Raw genomic sequence first — 20,400 nt, 5'->3', positions numbered from 1 at the left:
AAAGTGTCATTGGTGCTCCAAATTTATAATATATATAAAAGAAAACTATTATAAGTTTCTCAAAATATAGACAAGACAATTATACTAAGGTATTGAATTCGTAATTTTTATTCTCTAAAGTATCCCTCTTAATATTTGAAACCAATAGACATTATGAAGATCAGTTGATTCCCCCCTAAGCATAACAAAATCGATATAAATATTGATACAAAAGACATTGAGCCACCGTTAGTCAAAAGTTAAGAATGTAACCTTAGACCTATTTGAACTACAACAGTTACATGGGCTGAGATATTTATATTTTGTTTATTTTAATCACCCGGTCCTTAAATGTTTAGGCCGAGTAATCCATGGTCGGGCTTGATTCATTGTAGAATGGTTGTTTTGGGCCAAAATTCAATTGGCTCGATTTTGGAACCATAAACTATTTTTTGCAATTTTATTTTGAGTTATAATGGGAGTTGTTATTTAATAGTTTTATTGAAGAATATGAAAATAAACAAATTAAAGCAACAAAATAGTGTGGATAGACTTTTAAAAAATTTAAAATCTCTCAAACTCATGCATTTTGAAGATATTGCCATTTTCATCCTTTTCTAGTTAACCCAATGAATATATTTTATTCTCAAAATCAAAATCAACTATGTTTGTAAGTTCATGAAATGTATGAATTTGAATAGAAGAAAGTTTCAGATTTGAAACTTTATGGTTTTACAAAAACATATAACATTCATTGTTATCTCTATAACTTGATCCAGGGAAATTTGAGCAAATGACCCTGCTAATAGGCCTAAATGCGTATGGTGCGCGTGCATAATTTAAATAGCGCTCTTGACCCTTTTTTTTAATGACTATTATACACATGCGTCACGCATCCTCCAGTTGCGTGACGCATCCGAAACCCTATAAAATCATTTATTTATTTTTTCATTTTTGATCAATTTTCTCTCTCATCTAGGTCTTCTCCGCCGTGAACCCTAATGGCGGAGAAGACTTTCACTTGGAGATGGCGTATTCATCGTCGATGAACAGATCGAAGAGGCACCGTGGACCATTCCACTATATTCAATGGCGTAGAGCGGCGAAGAACTACTTCCAACGGCGAACTGCGGCTCCAACGGCGAACGACGACGGCCAAAAGATAAAATTTTCACTATATTTGTTGTATTCGTTTATATTTTGTGTTGATTTCGTTTACATATGATTGTTTGTGTTGATTTGTGAAGATTTTGTTTATAGAACGTCATCGATTCGTCCAGATTCGCAGGATGCGTCACGTAGCAACCTGCCTGCGCAGCAACGAACGGACCATAGAAAGAAAGCCGCAGTCAACTATTTTTCACACATCTACAAAATCAATCCCTAAGTAATCTAAGTACCCTTCTTAAACGTTTCAAAACCTAGCTTTTCTTCTACTTCAATTGCAACTGCAAAAATCCCTCTTCAATCTTATTCGTTTGATCTGATTCCTTGCTCCTTTTCCAATCTCATTCCAGTACATTACAATCAGATTGTAATCCTCAAACAAGTAAGGTATCTTTTTTAGTTTCCCCTTCGATCTGGGCTGTCGTAGGAAGAATTGAGCCGCAGTAAACTGGAGTTTTCTTTGAGGTATGCACTTACTTTTCCCCTTTACTCGAATTGGTTGCTTAAGAAGACATAATTGACAAGATATTTGTTGGCCTGATATGACTTCTATAATGGCTTACAGGCTATTTGCTTGTTAATTGGGGTTGAAGATGTTTCACCGGACAAACAAGCTGATTTTCTTTCGGCATTACTTAATCCCCTTTGCCAGCAGTTTAATAAAATATTAATTGTCCTTTTGTATAGGCCCGAGTTAATGTTACACACTTGTATCTAGTGCCTTTCTTTTTCTGATATCTGTCAAATGATGTTGTTTGATATAAAATAATTAGGTGGAGGTGTTGCTGCAAAATGCCAAACTTCACGATTCTGAAGAATCTCCTGCAAAGATTGCTAACATTCAGCAAATCATCATGGCGATTAATGCCCTGAGCAAGGTGCACTTTTGTTCTTTCATCAAGTCTGAATATTTATAAAGCACATGCATGATTTTCTACCATTTTGCAACTTCTATCTATTTACCGTGCATTAGGGAATTATTACTACTTGATCAAAATAATAAATAAAGATAGAACACTTTCTTCTTTTATGGTTCCTTGTTTTCTGCTCTCTGTTATCTAAGTTGAATTTGTGGACATAGAATTGTTATATAGGGTTTGATTACAATATTTTATTTGATGATGGGCATAACTGTTGATTGCTTGAAACTCATTATGTAATGCAGGGATTCAGTGAGCGGTTGTGAATTCTTGATCTCATCTGAGTTCCCTTCCTGCTCATTTTAATCGGCTTTAAATTACTGAAAAATGGTGATTGTATTAAAAATGAGATGGGCATAACTGCTGATTGCTTAAATCATCTTAAAAGAAATGAGAGTTAGATGTTGTGGGTACACATGAATATGGATTTCCTGCAAATTTGTATTGCCTCTCCTTTGTACTACTCATTTTGGATTTAGTTATTACTTTAAGTTGTGGGTATTTCATTGGTTTTGTTTGGATGCAGTATAAGTCAAGACATGAAGGGAATTTGGTGGCGAAATGTTACTTTGCAAAGCATAAGCTTGTATGGGAAGTTCTTGATGGTGGTTTGAAGAATAAGATTGAAATTCAGTGGTCAGATATAATGTCATTAAAGAGTAATTACCCAGATGATGGACTTGGGACTTTGGATTTAGTGGTAATTAACTTGCTTCTTTTGATTGTTGTTGTTGGTTCAGTTTAGTGTTTGAATGACTCTTGAACTAATGTTGGTGAACTTTTGATTATTTTGAAGTTTTCCACATTATGAGCCTTCTCATAGTTTATCAGGTAGAGTGCAACTAATTATAGTTTGTATAGTAATTATTTTGTTGTCCTTTCATTTCATCAATTGACAAATTCTGATCATAATGCAGTAATGGACAGTCATGCAATAGAAGAATATGACTCAACCTGCTCAAAAGATGTCGAGAATAGATTCACTTGGTGAGCTGCTGGCTAATCACTTCTGATCACTTGGAAGGATGTCTCATTTTGTGCCAATTTGAGTTTTGCTGTAAACTATGTACTGTGTATATATATAACACATTTGTTATAGATTATTCTTCATTTAAATTGGTTCAAGCATTTAATTTATTTATCTTTTTTTTATTTGTTATTTGATAAGAGAAGTGTGATTGAGGTAAATCTTTGAATTTTGAACGAAATGATTTAATGGTTTAGTTTCAAGTTATAGAGGGTTAAACAAGTCTGGATAGTTACAAATAAATTGTGATTTGTGAACCAGAAGTTGTGATTTGAGGTAAATGTAATTCTTTACAATATAAAAGTTTACAAATAAATTTTAACAGAGTTCCAAGATAGTTAAATTGTTATTATTTGAAGTTAAAATTTGTAGTAGAATATCTCATTCCAACATAAAAGGCACAAACACTAAAACTGATATAAGCAGAATTCAGTACAATAATGAGTAGCAGAATTGAAGCAATCAACCTTAATAGGCAGAGGGGATCATCAACAATATATGCACAAGATTTGTCTGAAACTGAATACCCCAAAATGAACCCAAGAAAATATGTGATGTTGTTGGTAGTTCACCATTCAAGAGTTCACAAAGTGTTGAAAACATTTTTCAAGTTCTAATAAAATCTCAGTATCCCTATTATAGGGACAAACCACCCTACCACCTCGGAAAGAAGTAGTCTGCAGTCCAACTCTGCTCAACAACCTCCCTTACTTTCATATTGTACTCGCATTTGTTTTCGCTGAACATCCTTGCAGCTTCTGAGTTGCCAAGTGAGTTTGGGTTTGGGTCACAAAGCAACGACTGCAAAAAAAATAGAACCCTTATAAGTTTCGATGTAATTTTGATCAGATGCTATCCATGACTCATGTTGTTGTTAGCAATGTAACTAATTAGGTATAACTTTTTGTATTTTTTAGTGTGAGCTTGGTTTAGTTAGTTCCAACTTCAAAATCAAACAAACCCATACCTGGATGGAGGTAAGTATAGCAGTTACATCATAGATTGGGCTCCATTGATTTTGGAGAAAAACCAAACAAATATCCAAACTGCGTGACGCACCTGCGTGACGCACCTACGTGACGTACCCGTATTTCGCCGCCGGTGACATTTATCTAATCAATCTCCAATCCCTAAACCCTAACAAAACAATGCGAAAGAAATAAAGGGAGGAAGAATACCAGTAGTAGCGGACATCTCCTTCGCTGGGATTCCGACGTCTTCGTCGGGAGTCGTCGTCGGAGTTCGTCGTCGGGAGTCGTCTTTTTAGAGAGAAGGAAGAGAATGGAAGAATGGGAAGTGAAGAGAGAGAACAAGAAAGAAAGAACTGAGAAAAACTGGAATTTTTTTAATTATATAGTAAGGGTATTGTGGACTTTTCACAATGCCCTCAGGTGCGTCACGCAACTGGAGGGTGCGTGACGCAATAGGGGTATTTTCGACAGAAAATTTTTTGGGGGTCACCAGCGCTATAAAAAACATGGGCCCGCACCAAACATAATTTGACCCCTCTTTAGGGTCATTTCCTCAAATTTCCCCTTGATCCAATGGCTAGATTTCCAATAACTGAAAGAACAAAAAGTCTATCAAATATATTTCTCAAAGCATTCTCAACCTTTCTATTTATTATTAAACCAATAGCTAGAAAGTGTTGCAGATGTTATAAGTATGTTTTTGAATTTAAAATATTTATGAATGAAAGAAGGCAAAATTTTACACAGTTCATAAATAGAAACATCTTCAGTATAGTATTTAAATTTCTGAATCCAAATACTCAAATAGAAGATTCCCAGATCCTTAATAGAAAGAAGAAGAAAAAAAACATCCTCAAAATGACAGATCAATTCAAATGTAAGCAGACTTGAAAAACTGCAAGAAAACGCACTAGCTGTTAGAAACACCATCTCTACTGCGTTATCGATTATTAGTTAAATGTACAAAAGAAGAAATAATAATCAAAAAGTTAAGTAGGTATCAGAGCCAATATTTGATTTCTAATGATTCCCATGCACTTTTGGATCTCCGAATATACAGGAAGGTTCTGAGAACAGCATGGCTGCAAACTAGTAACTGCCGAATCCAGTATCTGAGCTACATCCGTTGGTGGAAACTGCCGTTCAGTGCACTTCTGCATTTGATAACAACAAGTATATATATATATATATATATATATACATATCAAACTTTATCTGCATAATAATAAATAATTTCATTTGTTATTCAAGATTTTACCTGAATCATGAGAAGAGTCGCCACACAATGACTGATGAGTTCTGATGGAATTTTAGAATCATTCTTGTCTGTCATATTCCTCTTTAACTTATCTTCATTTAATGAATCCATCGTACTGGAAATAGTAATATCTAGAGGGGCGATAGATGGCCGGATGGATAGCAAACCAGAGTCATCTAGAGGAAGCCTATTGCTTACATAATCTATAGTCTCTTCGATCCTCTCCGGAATATTCTCACTTTGATTCATTGATAACATTGCCTGATAGTATTAAAAAACCAATTGGTTTTTGTTATATCATTCTTCATGTTAGATTCATAAAAGTAATTTGTATAACAAATGAAGCAATCAAATTCACATATTATATAATATGGATCATGATCCAAAGAATAATATGGTCATCTTATACCAGTTTTCAAATAAGCTCAATTTAGGTGCAGACAGCCAAAAAAGTATACGATAATGAATCTCCTCACCTGCATAGCAGCATCGACTAATGTCCTAGCTTTTGCTCTAGAGCTTTCAACAATGTCCTTAACATGAAATCCGGAGTCCTGTACAGGGTTCACAGGATGATCACACAAGCTTAAGGAGAGACAAGTGTCCCCTAAATTGGCTGCAGGTTGTGGCAAAGCTAATATAGAGTTCCCCTGATACCCATTTCGTTGCCTTAAGCAGAAAAGAGATGAAGAGACCTGAAGTAATGTTGGAACATGTTTTAAGTACTACACAATTATTCTGATATTTTTTCAAGGAAACACAATCACTTTTGTACATACCTGCTCATTAATTTCATTTAGTTGAACTATTATAGCAGCATATTGCTTCTTAAAAGGTTCTGAGTTCTCCAAATTGCTTCTGTTTTCTACCATGTCATCATTCATGTGCCTTAATTCAGATACCAGTGCCTCCTGCAAGTTTCAAACTGACCTGTTAGCAAACTTTTAAAAAAAATGATGCTTCCAAATAATCGTTTGCAATGCATAATGAAACCCCTAAAGAGCAAAATGTCAAAACCTTTTTGTCAAGATTACGAGTAAGATCTGCAAGTGCTTGAACGTCACCTTCCTTTACTTGAATATGCGCAAGTAATGATAGTTGGTAATTGGGGATACCATTGCTAGCTGGTTTAACTTCCACATTTAAAGGAGCTCCCTGACAAGAAAATCACATAAAACGTTGGTCCAACCTTTTGAAGTACTACTTTATCTACCCACAAATATGAAACAATTTTGATATGGTATCCAAGGAAACTTATTTTGAAAATTTGGTATAATTGAATGAACTAAATGATTTTACAAGGATACATCTTATGACTAGTAGGAAACCATCCTTGTTGGGAAATCTCAATCTAATATTCTAATCAACAAATGAGATATTATCTTACTCTTAAATGTACTTAAAGAAGGTCATAACAAGTGGATATTTTGCACTCTCCTTCAAGTTCAAGTTGGATAATACAGGTTGTACATGTCGAACCTGTTGCAAGGAACTTGAAAATTGACTCTTAATAGAGCTTTACGAGAATGTGAGTTGCTTCGTGTCGTGAGGAGGCATATTCCAATTAACAAATCCTCCCATTATGTTCGTAGAAAAAAACATTAATAAGTCTCTTGAGAAAAGAAAACCACCCTCCAACCACTTGGAATAAATGGTTATTGGGAAGGTGTAGAAATTTGAAGAGAAGATGATTTCTTCATATATTTTGGATAAATTAAACTATTACAATGGGAGGACAATTTATAGGCAATACGAGAAGAAAAGGTAAATAAATTAAGGGGCAACTTCTAAGATAAGCATAAATGATCATTTTGTTGGGAAGAACACAATTCCATACACTTGGAGTTAATGTCTCTTGGAAGACAAAGGAATTGTTTGAAATAAGGCCAAGTGTACCCCTCAAACTAGGAGATAAATTCCAGTCAAAATAAAGAGGCCCAGAAGATCATGATTCTAACAAAAAAAATGGTATTTGAGACAAACGCTAAACAGTCAGTTGATGCCAAACATTGGAGACAAAATTCCAAGCAATGGGTCGATGACAAACTTTACGCATAGTTGTGTTGTGGAGGGTTTGCAGAGTGTCAACAGCTTGTGTTGACAAAAACGGTGCGGAATGTCAATCGACACATAATGTATGCAGAGGAGTTGCCAAAACTTTTGCATGATTCCTTCTTCCGGAGCTGTGGGAAACAAGAAATAACAAACTGGTTTTTTTTCTTTTCCGTTTTCTTTTCTTTTGCAAAATATAAAAAACAAATAGTCAAACAGGAAAAATGCAAGCAACAATAAGGAACACTCAGTCGGCAACAACTTTGTTCCAGCGTCGTAGAAAGAAGGATTGAAGCCCTTTGCCAATGAAAACACCGTCCATCGTGAAAACTATTGATAAAAACCTACAGCTCTGTTAGCATGTAGAAATTTGAAGAGTACGATTTCTTCATATATTTTGGATAAATTAAACTATTGAGGTAATTTATAGCCTATAGGCAATACAGAAAGAAAATAAACAAATTAAGGAACAATATCCAAGACAATCAATGAGCATTTAGTTGGGAAGACTCCATGATGGATTTAATGTCTTTTCCAAGACAAATTAGAGTTGTTTGGAATAAATTTTCGTTTGACATTTCCACAGAAGGCAAAGGAACTTTAGGAATATACCTAGTTTGTATTTCCACACATGATTTCTTGAAACAACTGGTTACTTCTTGCTTCTCTAAGTGATAAGATTACTCCATACATAAGTACATTATTCTACCCACCTAAAGTAACTTAATTGGTAAGAGTCTTGAAATTAAAAGGTTGAATTCTCAAGTTTGATTCTCACTCAAAACACCAACACCATAATCGTTATGGCGGTGAGTGAGATGTTGTGGTAGTCTCCTCTAGGGGAAAAACTCTAGAATCAAAAGAAAAAGAAAAATGTACAATGGCCTAAAGTTGATCATCAATCTAAGTTATCTCTTGTCCAATCAACATATGAATATACATTGATTCCTTGACACATTCTTTCCAAAAAAGTAACCCAACTGCCTAGAGTCATATTGAGGTATCTCAAAATTCTATAGATGGCTTACAACACTAGTTGAGAATTCCGTGTTAGGTTGTGTATAAGACAAATACATGAGGCAACCAAAAGTCCTTGATATCTCCCTTATCAATTAGAGTGAATCTTTATCCCTACAGAACCTTTTGTATGGATCCATTCGAGAGTGAGTCAGCCTGCACTCATCATTTGTCTCTTTTAGTAAGTCCACGATATACTTACATTGTGAATCAATATTCCTGTTTTGGCCGGGCCAATTCCATGGCAAGGAAAAGCTTGGGCTTCCAATATCTTTGATATCAAATTCCTGTCTGAGAAGCCATTTTAAGTTTACTAGTTATTCTTTGTGAATTTGTCCATGAAAGCACTAAGAGACTGTTTCAAGCCATATAGTATTTTTGGAGTTTGCGAACCTTGTTGATGGGAAAAGAGGTTTCAAAGTAGGGAGGATCCTTTATATAAACTTCTTAATTTGTTGATGAGGAGAGTACATTTCACATCCAGTTGATGCAAGTGTCGGTTTTGTTGGCTACAAGTGAGATAAGTACCATGACGGTGTTGAATTTGGCAAGTGGATCATAAACAATATTCTAAGACTGTGAAAACCATTTTGTTACAAGTCAAGCTTTCAATATCTCAATAGTACCATATCACTTATGTTTGACTTTGAAGATACATTTGTGACTGAGCAACATTCTTTCCCTTTGGTAAGTGTGAGATGTTTCATGTACCCTTCTCCCAGAGTGTTGTGATCTCCTCATAGACATTTGATTTCCAACTTGGATGTTTTATAGATTCCTCAATGGTGATTGTTCCATGGACATGTGAAAGGCAACAACACATGTTTGATAAATTGGAGCTTGTTGATGTTATTTGAGATATTTCCAAATAACCCACTATCCAATGAACAGTTCACTGGAAAACTAACAAATAATTCCGAATCATTAGCCAAAATACTAAAATAACTTATATGTTTTTTTATAAATTATGCATTCATTATATATTTATGCACCTAATGTCCCTTTACTCAAATAATTCCGAATAACCTTATTATTCATAACCTATATCAAACAAGGAATTGGAGATACGCCTTCATGAAACACAAAACTGGATATAGGATGCACCACCGTACATGACCAAACAATTGGAAGGTAAAATTTGTGACTGTAGGGGTGAGAATTGGGTAATACCTAACCCATATAACACAATCCGTGTATACCTATTCTAATTTGGGTTGTGTAATTTATTTGTTTTTAAATAATCCGGGTATGGAGACTTAAACTCATGACCTTATGGACCTGAGTTCTTGCACTTTATCACTGAGCTAATTTGGGTTGGGTATTACCCAACTCATTCTACCTAAATTATTTCTTACCCATTCTAATTTGAGTTGGGTAATACCCAACTCATTCTACCTAAATTATTACTTACCTATTCTAATTTGGGTTGGGTAATTAACCAATTCATTTAATCTTAAACCAAAACTTAATCTCTCTTTCATTACATAAGTATACATCTTTACAAATATAGGAGGCTTATTTTTATTTCAGAGGTACATCATTGGTACCATGAAAGTTTCTCAAAAGAAAGAAGAATATTTATATTCCTGGCTAAACTGAATGATTTTATAACGATAATTTTGTGACTATATACAAGAAACCTTCCTTGTTGGGAAATCTCAATCTAAGATTTTATTATGTGACAAGGTTTCTGAGCCAGATCTAAGATTTTGTTCAAATCAATAAAATCAAAAAAGATATTATCTAACTTCTAATATATATAAGGAAGGTAATAACAAGAGAAATTCTACAGAAGAAACTACACATCAGGTACTATTCATACATGTCACACATCCAATAGCTTCCTCTACAGAAACCATATAAATAGTTTCCTCTAAAGAAACCATATAAATGGTCTTCCCTAATTCATAAACTGCAAAAGGACTTTCCTTATCTAGCAATCATGATTTATCCAAAAAAAACACTAACTGTACAGATACCGCAGGAAGGAAACAAATAAAATAGGGGAAAAAATAGAGAAGGAAGCAAGGAAATGGTGCAGTTTGTTGACAGTAAGATGATTTATACACTTCATATCAAGCCATGTAAAGAATTCTCTTGAGAAATTGGGGCATAACAACACAAACCTTTGCTGGCTTCAGATTAATAGCAGCATAACTTGATGGAGACATATGAGGACCACCACCATTTTGTGAACTTTCACCTGAAGAAAATTTCATAAGTGATTCTAGTTTCTGGTCTTTTAGCAAACCAGTGACTTTCAGTTCGTTGGAGTTCTCCAGAATTTTATCAACAGGAACTGCAGACCTTGCCATGCAAGCAGGCATATTCTCAAACGGATTTTGTGGCATACAATCAATGTCCTGCAATTTCAATAAATTAAACAATAATGGACCATGAAACAGTAAGAGACAGGAAAATCTCTACTTTCCAAATTGACATATAAGAAAAGGAGAGGGAACAGAATCAGTAAATGAAAGAACTCATATGCGACAAGAGTAACTGCAACACTAAGCTGTAAACAATCACGTAGCGGTCAGTTGAGCAAATAGAGGCTCTCCAGGAAATTGGAAAGAAGCTACTGGAAATTCTGGGTTTGGGGCTCCCAGGCTAGCCCTAAAATACTAGCTAGAAGGGGAAGGACTTTCCTTAACCGAGCTAGAGCTGACAGCTTTACGAAAAAGGTTAACTATCTTGATACTAATTTGCTCTTGGGCGCTTTAACATGATACAAAATGAGTCAGTCAGTGAACTAAGTTGTTTTTCCTCCAATTTGAGTATCTATATAGGATAGACCTCAATAGAAAACTGAAGAGTAATGGAAGAAAGTATTGAGTTGAGTAGTTCCTCATATAAAATTATTGACTCTAGATATAATATAGTAATATGGAGAAGACAATTGCTTCAAGCACCAACTGAACCGGAAAACTCCTTGTTTCAAAGAGAGGACGGGTTATTCACATTTCATTTGATGGTCAGAGTCGAATTGAAAGTTAAAGGATAAGGAAACCAAATATACGAAGCATATAACATTTCATACTACTACTCATCCAACATGGGATTAAGAGATATCTGTGAAATAAAATATCCAATATTTTGTCAAGAAGTGATGTAACAGCTAGTCAATCATGGGTTATGAGATTCCCAAAAATCTTAACCTGCGTGTCAATGACGATCAAAAGCATGTATACAGAGACCTAATGCATTTGAATGAAGGAAAGAAAAATATAAAGAACTAGTGCAAGTATCTTCTGTAATATGGACAAAAGGTTAGTGTTTATATTGACTTTATTAAGAAGTTTTTTAAGCAAGTTAGGATTACAATCTTATGTGATTTAAAAGAAAATTTATAAAAGATTTTAAAGAAAGTACAAAAAATTAGATATTTAGATAACAAATGTAATTAGGACTATTAGTTTTCAAATAAATCAAATTAGATATTAAAATATTATTGTTATTTATAAAAGTGATTTTGAGATTAACTGGATTATGGGGAGAATTTAATCTCCCCCAAACAAGTTCTAAAAATGCAAGCAACAAACAGCAACCATACATGAAAATGAACAGATAAATAAAGGAATATAGGAGTAAAGAACAAAGAAAACACAAAGAAAGACAACAAATATGATAATCCCACAATATGTAGAATACTACTACTTATGATACCACTTCTTTTAAACATAAGTAATTTACAGACATAAATATAAGCCACCAACGCTTGCAGTTCATTCAAACAATTAAGAGAAAGCCTTACCATGACAAATTCAACCCCTAGTTCTGGTCGGTCAAACTGAACACGACACCTTGTATGGTCGACTGTAAGTACACTACCGTCATGAATCTCTCTTGTTTTAGGATGAATAGCCACAACACGTTGCCCAACTGATAAAGGCCTTGCAAGATCTGTAGGAAGTCCTTCCCTTGTTCCGGAACGAAGTTCAGTATAATGTGTCCTGACAGAATCACGATATTGATTAAGTTTATACTTTTCTTCCCTCAGAAACTGCTCAGAGAACCTTCGTGGTTTGCCAAGAGAACTGCATAAATGAAAAGCAAACAACAAACAAACAGTTGTATTAATCTCATCTACAATATCCGTCAGAAAAACATCAAACTGGGAAAAATCTTTTAGTTTCTTCGTCTTGCATATTGTCCTTGCTACATTCTTTTGGGCTGGGAAAGATTCTACAGTTGGTAAAGAGATTACTTTTCGAAAATAAAAAATTTAACAGTCCAGTGGCCATATGTTACTCCACTGCATTATGCAAATAACTGTCAACAATCAGATTCGACCCCATCACAGCCAAACTTATGAGAAGACCGCGAACAGAGTGAATGAACGAAAAATCCAACAAAAATGGCTGCCACGAAAATTTAGGCCTATTCATTGAATGCCCTAGGAGCCCCTAAGCTTTAGCCAGTCAGGTAGCCTAGAAGTGTATGTCAAACTGCTAAAAGTCATCAGTTCATCAAAACTGAAAGACCAAATAACTACAATCTCTCCAACCGCTCGGTTTCGGTTAAAGAAATAGTCAAACCGAACTCTCATTGTCTAGATATAGATTTCTAAATATCACAAACCGATACAAATTAAAATGAAAATATTTAAGTGTTAAATATATTTTTATCTTTATATTTGTTATAGCTATAGATGATATTTTTATTTACTAAATATAAAACTAACTAAATGATAAATGTTTATTAGTAAAATCGAAAGTAAAGCATCATCAAAAATATATTTCATAGTTCAATTGTTTATACTTTATGTATAAGACATAAGTTTAGCTTAGATTTAAGATTATATTGATTTGTGTTGCTTCTGGTTACAGACGGTTTATTCTGAGATAACTCATGGCAGTTAGCTCACTTGTGAGAGCATACCATGAGAAGATTCCTTGTGAAGGGGTTTGGGCATCCTCCATTCTTTCATTGATTTTTTATGTATTTAACATTTGTTTTATTTTCCTTTTTTATGAAATAAACTTTGTTAGGAAAAAAAAAAAGATTTAAGATTATGATGTTGCCAAATTTAACAATTACTTAATGTATTTTGAGCCTTTTTTTTGTGACCCGAGGTTTATTCTCCGGGGAAGGCTAGCACGACCCCAATGTCATGACCTCGTCCATTTAAATCAGAGCGATTTTAGTGGGAATCAAATCTGAGACTTTTGGTCTCTTAGGTAAGAGACCCTCTGCAGCTTAAGCTACCTGATAGGTTATATTTTGAGCCTATTAATGTCTAGTGACTCGTATTGTTCAATAATATTGAATATTTTCATTTATTACATTTTGGATCCGTTAATGCTATATGCTTATAACCAACTAACTTCCAACCGATCTTACCTTCAAATGAAGCCGACAATTCAACCCAACAACTTGCGGTTGGAGATTTTGAAAGACTCGATAAGATATCATAAATATTGGTAATCAATATTTTACCACTTGCTAAGATGAAATAGGAAAATTTTCTTCACTGGGGAAAAGTGAGAAAGAAAGTTGTACCTTCTTATGACACCCCATTCAACACGAGTCAATCTTGGGACATGACCTAAACCTACGTGATTCAAGTATTCCACAAATTCTCTTTTAGCGAACCATGGATAATCAACTGCACTGTAGAACCACTCAAAAGCACACCATCTCCTTAGCTGATGACTAGACATGCAATTTGAAAGCTTTTCCTGAAGCAAAAGGCACATTTAGTACCAAATTCTCACTAGAGCTAATACATACAAAAAAAAACATCAAGAAAGACCTTAATATTACGTGCTCCGCTGAGCCATGAGACCATGGATATATTAGATTGATCATTTGAAAGTTCATTAGAATACTTCAGATGAAGTTTTTGTGGTTCTTTTAGCTCCGATTTGCGCTTGCTCCTAACTTTACTTGTAGTGTTAGCTAGACTGGGCATGTTAACTTGCATACTTGATAGAGCTGAATCTTCTTTTTCAGCCTTTTGTTCAGTACTTGAAGAAGAATGTTCCGGATGCTTGACTGGCTTCCCATGCCTTTGCAGCAACGAATTATTGGAAGACCATTTACCTTTGATCATGAATCTCTTCAAGGTATCCACCTGTAACCATGAAAGAAAATCAGGTTTATAACAACGTTTAACAGTGTTATCAACACAACATTAAATAAAAACAGTACACACTGACTGCAGGTTATATATTTGGCTACAAGCTACACTTATTGGTTCCAATACGGCGAAAGGTCAGTATTTACTTTTTCATAAAGGCTGAGTTGCCTGCCAAGATTGTAACTATGTCCATTCAAAAGAAGAAAATAAAATAAAAATTTATGTAAGAACAACATCAAAAGCAGAGAAAGTAAGACCTCTGCTTCTTGAGACTCATTAGGATGACCATCAATAGCAACTTTATCTGCAGGAGTCTGCAAAAATTGAAATAACGCGTTAATAACTCATAAAAGCCTTCATCCAGCATCAAGCAAAGGATGAAGAAGCATAACAATGCCATATAAACATACTTTAGATGTCATGGCCTTCTGCTTCTTCCTTGAAACTTTAGAAATAGGCTGAGAAAGTTCTCGTTTTACTTCAGGAATAGAACCAATGTCGAGAACTGGAGCCTTTCCATTTCTAGATGTCTTAGGCCAATCAATTTCATAATCAGACGTCAACTGCTTCCCTTTTGTCTTAACCCTCGAGGACTTAGGCCTCTCCTTTTGGCGGTTTGGAGAAAGAATTTCAGGTGGCTTATCAACTAGATCATCACCATCTTTTACCTGAAATGCTGACCCTGAATCAGGAACCAACAAACATAAGGAATGCTGATTAATACACAATCCTCCACCACCAACAACAAAGAGAAATTACAGAGAATCTGGGGTTCATTGTTACTATATCTTTTCAATCTTCTACAGACATGTGCAGTATGGGAACTGCTTCAAGATGGTAAAATACATTCAAGCATATCAAATTACAGGATTACAGTGAGAATTTTTCATGTCCCTATTAAATATAATAAGCTCCCAAGAAGATTAAAAACTGATTGTACAATCCAGTGGTTCAGTTAATAACGAATAGTTCCAAGCGTAAATATTGATAGAAGAATAGCACAAATATTCACTAAAACTAGTTGATTATTAACATAAGGGTTACTGCATCTTATCTCACCATGAACTGGAAGGAAAAAAAGCAGAAAAATAGACCAGGAAATTGAAAATTTAGCAGCATTTGTTTCTGACCATGGGTCTCTAGAACTTTCCCTACATACACACTTAGTGGAATAGCGAGTAATTTGGACATTGCTGGGTGCATGATGAAAGAGAAGTTTCAGAAGACTTTATTTTGGTTCACTCTGGAATTAATGAATTTTATGCCATCTGTGTTTGTTATACAATTTCCCATCCTTGGGACAGAGAGAATTTGGAAATACATAAGTTCATTTATTGAAAGGCCCAAGCTGCAAGTCGCCATTATGGGGGAATGATACATACAAGGTTCTTTCTTTCCCTTATCACATTCAAGGCATTCAAACCAAAAGGGAGAGCATGAGTCCTCAACCCTATAACCCATAAGAATGCTTGTGCAATTGTACGATAACACATTAAGTAACTTACAGTATATTTCACCAGACTAAATAAGAATAAAGTCCCAGAAAGGAGACGAATATAAACAAATGATAAGACCTTGAAATGAAACCACATTGACATATTCCGTGGCCACACTTGTAAATAAACAAATACATATTGCTTACCTTCTTCAGCTGCCAAATCAGCCAAATCAGCCAAAGCTTGCAAGGCATCAAATGCAGACCCTTCACCTAAAAAATGCAAGGAATAAAAGATTATCATGCAGACAGAATGTGCAATTCATCATAAAAGTTATAGGATGTTAAAAGTTGTTAAAGGTAGCTAGCTATGTAGCAATTAAAAGTAGTATGTAATTCTTATTTAGGTAGTAGGATGTAATTGCTTTGGATATGTTGAATTTGGTATTGAATGAATTTAAATAGTTAAGGTTATCTTCTCATCTAGGCCTTGGGGCTGTTCTTGTGAGCCTCTCATCCCCCATTCTTGTCTCTTCTCATATATGGCTTATGCCAACTCTATTATATTTTGGTATTGTATCAGTAACTAAAACTATATCAAAACTACAAAGAAAAATACTATACACGGGAAAGCTATAACAAACCTTCTCCAAAAAGAACCTTCTTGTTTTTCTTCTTTGGCATGTGAAATGGAGATCTAACAGCTTTTGCTTCTGTGCCACTGAAAGCTTCCTTGACATCATCTAAATCATCATTTTCACTGCAATCGGCTTCTATGTTCTTTTCAAGAGTTCTTCTTCCTTTCTTACCATCGGCAACATCTCTCATTTCTCTCAAGTAACTTTTACCCCTAGAAAGATCTCCATTTTCAGCTTCAGTGCCTCCTTCTAAACCTTCCTCATCTACTCCATTGTCAACTTTTTTACCAATATGCTATGTCAAAACACACATCAACAATCCATTAGCTCTCCCTTTATGTTGTGCATACCAATGCTAAAATGATTACATGCAGAGAAAGATTATTACCTTTCTTTTTCCATTCCATGCAGGTGATGGCATTATGCTGTGTTTTCCTCTATTCGGTGTACGAGATACTTGAGGAGAACCACCTCTTTGTGAAGCCTCGGCAAGCACTAACGCCACCTCATGAGCTACATCATCGTCCACGGCATCTACCTTTAATTGGAGGCCCTTCCTGGGTTTGGGGGAATTTTTTTCCCCATTAGCTCGCTCATAAGAATATGAAATAGGATACCGGGGTGTCCGCTTTCCTACAGCACGCGGACCAATGCCTAAAAGAACCCAAAGGAAAAGTCAACAAATCAATAATAGAATTTCCCATCAATGTTATACTCCGCAACATTAATATTTGTACCATTTGGGCGTCCCTTATTCAAAAATGATAGGCAACCAGATGTGGATGTTCCGGGATGGAGATGTGGAATAGTATGGCCTTCAGTTCTTTTTGAAGGACTAGGATGCAATTTCCTTCGGCTACGCTTTTGAAGTTTCTGAAATGTCTCTTCTCCATCACTGCCTTCTTGTTCCCTATCACTTCCTCCCTGTCAAAACATGGTAAATACGTTAACAAACACTTATTGCATCTCACCAAGCAATTGGTTTAAGACAATAGCATATTGACTAAGCAAGTTGAAAAAGAACCCTTGTCTCTGTTTTTTCATCCAAAAATATAATATCTGAAGATGGAAGAAAATTAATGCCAAAAGGATGAGGAATATCCCTGACATGAAAACACTAACAGATGGAGCAAAAATCTTTTATACATCATAGATTGTTAGTTTTTCATGTCTGAAAACACTGGATTATTTAGTAGTTAAAATTAGTGATTTGAGACATGTATACCCTAAGATCAAAAAAAGGCAACATCTCACCATGTTGCAGTAATGATCAGTCATCATTGCAATTAGCCCTGCTACAGAAGCAGTCCCCTCTGGAAGTGACAAGTAAGCCTGTAGAACGGTGCTCAAATTAATTGACATGTGCATTAAAAATTAGTGTAGTGCACCAGTACATAAGACATTTAGTTACCAAGAACTCCTTCAAGTTCACATATTCATTGACAATATTATAAAAAGAATGAATCAGATCTTTGACAGCTTGGAATATTCAGAAAGACAGAAACCAAAAACTTTTATTTTCCCCTCATATTAACCTTCGATTGTGAAATGTTATGTCCCCCACGAGTACCCACAAACTAGAAAAAGGATGGTTCTACTTCAAACCTATGATCATATATCAGATAGTAATAACATCTGACAAACTTTAAGATAATTTTGTTCATAATATGTATAAAATAGCAGAAAATGCATTATTATATCATCGTGTTTAAAACTAATCCAGACTTTGTTTTGGGGGAGGGAATGGGGTGAAAGTTACCCTGTTCATCGTGTAAAGAGCCTCGACCATTTCCACAGATCGGTTTCGCACTGCAACAGCAACCTAAAACCATAAGAATGTTAGGAAGAGTTTAAACTGCAGGTGGTAGATGGAGAAAAGATTATCTAGACTAATTTCATGCAGTGAACCATTAAACAGCTTCAGACTATAACAAAAGGACTTGTTCAAGCGAAATTAAGAATTTTAAATGTGAAACACAGGGAAGCCATGAAGTCCATTGTGAGATCATAAGAAACCTTTTTCCAGTCTTTTCCATGCTTACGGTAGGCATCGTAGAAGCGTTCAAGCTCTCCCTTGGTCCATTGCAACCCTAACATGTCAGAAAATTTCCTTTTCTGCAATATGACAACCATTTAAATGTAGGATAAGTTCCTCATTTCAGGTACAGCATACGAAGTTCAGTTCAAACCAAGTCAACCAAAAAAAGAGAAATCTAAATAAAAGGACAAGCAGACAAATACAATCTGCGATTTTCAAAACCTAATGCAGAAGAACTCATACAAAGTTAGGATTCCAAGAAAACAAAGAAGAGTACATGTAGACAAAGTGAAAACTTACCCGCAGCAAGCTTTTCTTTGAATTGTCCTCATCTTTACTAGGAGACACCTCATCAACCTGAGACAATTGCTTATTTACACCTCTAGATTTTTTTGGTGGGGCCATAAGTGGATTCCTCAATCACCTGAATATTAAGAGCCAAGAAAGAAAGCAGTAAGTAAGCATATATAATTATTTTTCAGAAGTAGTTTCTCAAATGTCACATCATTATTTTAGTCCATCGACTATTTTGTTCGTCGAATTTCTAAGGAAACTATCACCTCTTGTAGCCACTCAATTTGTATATAACTCAAGTGAACCCATACTTAGATTCATAGTGAAAACTAATTCACATCCAAATCTGGCACACTAGTTCTAGTTTGTTTTATTTTCAAATTACATTGAGATTACAGACACTACTCATTTTTTAGCTTGTTAGAATTATAGGAAAGATAAGCAATTGTTAAATCCTCCAAACAAGAGAACAAATCAAAAGAAATAACGAATGAGGAACAAATTGACAGAAATGACACATTTTGCATAACATTCCCTTCACATTACAGAACATGAAGTCGCAAAATAAAACAAAAGAAAGCAAAATGATAACACCGCTTCCCTGACAAGTGAATCACGAATTAAGTACAAAAACAAAATGGCATGCAAGCATAACAGTGTGCTGATCTATGGGGATAAGAAGGTTGAGAGAGAAGAATACCAGCAGAGCGATCTATGCAAGCATAAAAAGAGAGATGATCTTGCGTAATTGAAGAGAAAATCAATGTTAGAACCAGCAGAGTTCTCTATCAGTCATTGAAAATGCATACGAATCCTCTGGCAATTTCAACTCCCAATATCAAACAGCTGATCGAAAATGAGCGAGTATCAAGACTAGTCAAGACTTCCAGATAAATCAGATGAACCTAAATTTGAACAGGCGGCAAATTCAATCAAGATCAGCTGAAAAAGATGGGAGGAGAAAGATCAGCATACACAGTTAGGTAGTAGTTTGAATCAAAGAATTAGATCAAGTTGTGATGAAACGCAACCAAATCGTACGAGCAAATTGACAAAGGCGAGCAAGATGGCGACTGAAGAATTGGCGCAGGTAGAGAGAGAAATTGTAGATTTTTGGGGCACAACCGCGAAACTTGAAAACAAGAAAGGCCAAACAAACTAAAGGCAAACTTTTTTGTTTTATAATAGATTATAAATCTTTTTTTATTATTTTTTTCTTTTTTTTACATTTTCATTCAACATATTTTAAATAATTTATTCAAATTTAATAAATATTATTTGAATAAGAGAATATATTAATAAAACCAAACAAAAAATGTTAAGTTAATAGGTATAAAATAATATTTTTTATAGATAAAATATTTTTATAAAAAAAAAATCATTTTCAAAATCTAATTGTTCAATCTATCTATCCAAATACTTATAAAATTTGAATTTTAAATAAGAATATATAAATTTAATTAAAAATAATATAATCTATTTTTATTTCAAAAAATAATAAAATCCACATTAAACCATCTCT

General features: G+C 34.7%; 1 protein-coding gene across 3 annotated transcripts; it reads right to left on the bottom strand.

Moving 5' to 3' along the window:
* Positions 1-4,887: 4,887 nt before the first annotated feature.
* On the bottom strand, positions 4,888-20,050 carry LOC124922710 (protein ALWAYS EARLY 2-like). Of its 3 annotated transcripts, none has more exons than XM_047463426.1 (21): positions 19,920-20,046; positions 19,579-19,820; positions 18,885-19,008; positions 18,563-18,661; positions 18,306-18,368; positions 17,801-17,878; positions 17,284-17,470; positions 16,935-17,200; positions 16,553-16,841; positions 16,116-16,181; positions 14,884-15,155; positions 14,731-14,787; positions 14,147-14,467; positions 13,894-14,072; positions 12,146-12,428; positions 10,518-10,754; positions 6,340-6,477; positions 6,102-6,233; positions 5,799-6,017; positions 5,323-5,583; positions 4,888-5,218 (listed from the first exon to the last, which is right to left on the bottom strand). In XM_047463426.1, exons 3-21 carry the CDS (start codon positions 18,987-18,989, stop codon positions 5,054-5,056), a joined length of 3,417 nt encoding a protein of 1,138 aa, XP_047319382.1. In that variant the 5' UTR covers positions 18,990-19,008; positions 19,579-19,820; positions 19,920-20,046; the 3' UTR covers positions 4,888-5,053. The 3 variants fall into 3 exon arrangements, with proteins under 3 accessions (XP_047319382.1, XP_047319381.1, XP_047319378.1); XM_047463425.1 differs by having other exon boundaries at positions 19,910-20,033; XM_047463422.1 differs by having other exon boundaries at positions 19,579-20,050.
* Positions 20,051-20,400: the final 350 nt, after the last annotated feature.

This window comes from Impatiens glandulifera, chromosome 1 (genome assembly GCF_907164915.1).
Source record: "Impatiens glandulifera chromosome 1, dImpGla2.1, whole genome shotgun sequence".
NCBI lineage: Eukaryota > Viridiplantae > Streptophyta > Magnoliopsida > Ericales > Balsaminaceae > Impatiens > Impatiens glandulifera.
Note: the sequence above shows the minus strand (reverse complement) of the source record. Positions and strands in the feature narration are given on the sequence as shown.